A 1,172-nucleotide genomic window follows, 5' to 3' on the forward strand; every position below is an offset into this window, starting at 1 on the left:
ACCCCAAATCCCACCCCATTCCCTATAGATAACCCCAAATCCACCCCATTCCCCTACAGATCACCCCAAATCCCACCCCATTCCCCTATAGATAACCCCAAATCCCACCCCATATCCCTATAGATAACCCCAAATCCCAGACCATTCCCCTATAGATAACCCCAAATCCCACCCTATTCCCTATAGATAACCCCGAATCCCACCCCATTCCCCTATAGATAACCCCAAATCCCACCCCATTCCCTATAGATAACCCCAAATCCCACCCCATTCCCTTATAGATCAACCCAAATCCATCCCATTCCCCTATAGATCACCCCAAATCCCACCCCATCCCCTATAGATAACCCCAAATCCTACCCCATTCCCCCTCTTTCCCTACAGATAACCCCAAATCCCACCCCATCTCCATTAACCCTTAAAGGGAATAGGATTTCCCCCCCCCATCACCCCATAGATGTGGGGCAGAGCGACGGGACCGCCATATTATGGCTTATAGGGCGGCGTTATAGGGTCGGGTCACCTCTAGGGGGCTCTGGCCCTTTTTAATGCCCGGATCCTATAGAAAAGCTTCCGGATCAGGGTTGAGTTCGATTCCATTATAGGGTCTGGGTGGGGGATGTGTGCCCTATAGCATACGGTGACCCTATAAGATGCGATAACCCTATAGGATGCGATAACCCTATAGGATAAGATAACCCTATAGGATGCGATAACCCTATAGGATGCCTTGTCCCAGCGTATGGATTTAATGGCAGGTATTGAAGGGTGGGGGGGGGGATCGGTTTTGGGGTCGTTCCCCCCCATTTGGGGTGGGATAATGGGGTCGGGTTATGCATGTGGGGGGGGGGTGAGGTTTTGGGGTGAAAAATGATGTTTTATGGGGTGGTTGTGGGGATCGCTGCCTCCAACCCCCCCCCCCCCTTTAATCCCTTTAGATCCGATTTGTTGCGTTTTTACCCCAAAATCGTGCCATATTTGTGGCGTTTTCATCCCAAAACGAGGCTTATGGGGTCCACCCCCCCTTATAGGATTGGGGTGGGGGTTCATTTGGGGTCCCCCCTTTATAGGATTGGGTGGGGGGGTCCCCTTCCCCTTATAGGATTGGGGTGGGGGGGGGGTCCGCCCCCTTATAGGATTAGGGTTGGGGTTCATCTTGGTCCCCCCCCCCC

At 52.7% G+C, this 1,172-nt stretch overlaps 1 protein-coding gene across 3 annotated transcripts in view; it reads left to right on the forward strand.

Annotated features, from left to right (window-relative positions):
• The window catches only part of LOC107321570 (zinc finger protein CKR1), a 10,921-nt gene that overhangs the window by 2,566 nt on the left and 7,183 nt on the right, over positions 1-1,172 (forward strand). For 2 of the 3 annotated variants that reach the window (XM_015878591.2, XM_015878592.2), the window contains exon 1: positions 557-758. The exons of the other annotated variant lie outside the window; for it this stretch is intronic. In XM_015878591.2, coding sequence (XP_015734077.1) covers positions 743-758 — 16 coding nt within the window. In that variant the 5' untranslated portion in view covers positions 557-742. Of the gene's footprint in view, positions 1-556; positions 759-1,172 lie in introns of those variants that run through there. 3 annotated transcript variants of the gene reach the window in all.

The sequence above is a fragment of the Coturnix japonica genome, chromosome 16 (assembly GCF_001577835.2).
Source record: "Coturnix japonica isolate 7356 chromosome 16, Coturnix japonica 2.1, whole genome shotgun sequence".
NCBI classification, from domain to species: Eukaryota; Metazoa; Chordata; class Aves; order Galliformes; family Phasianidae; genus Coturnix; species Coturnix japonica.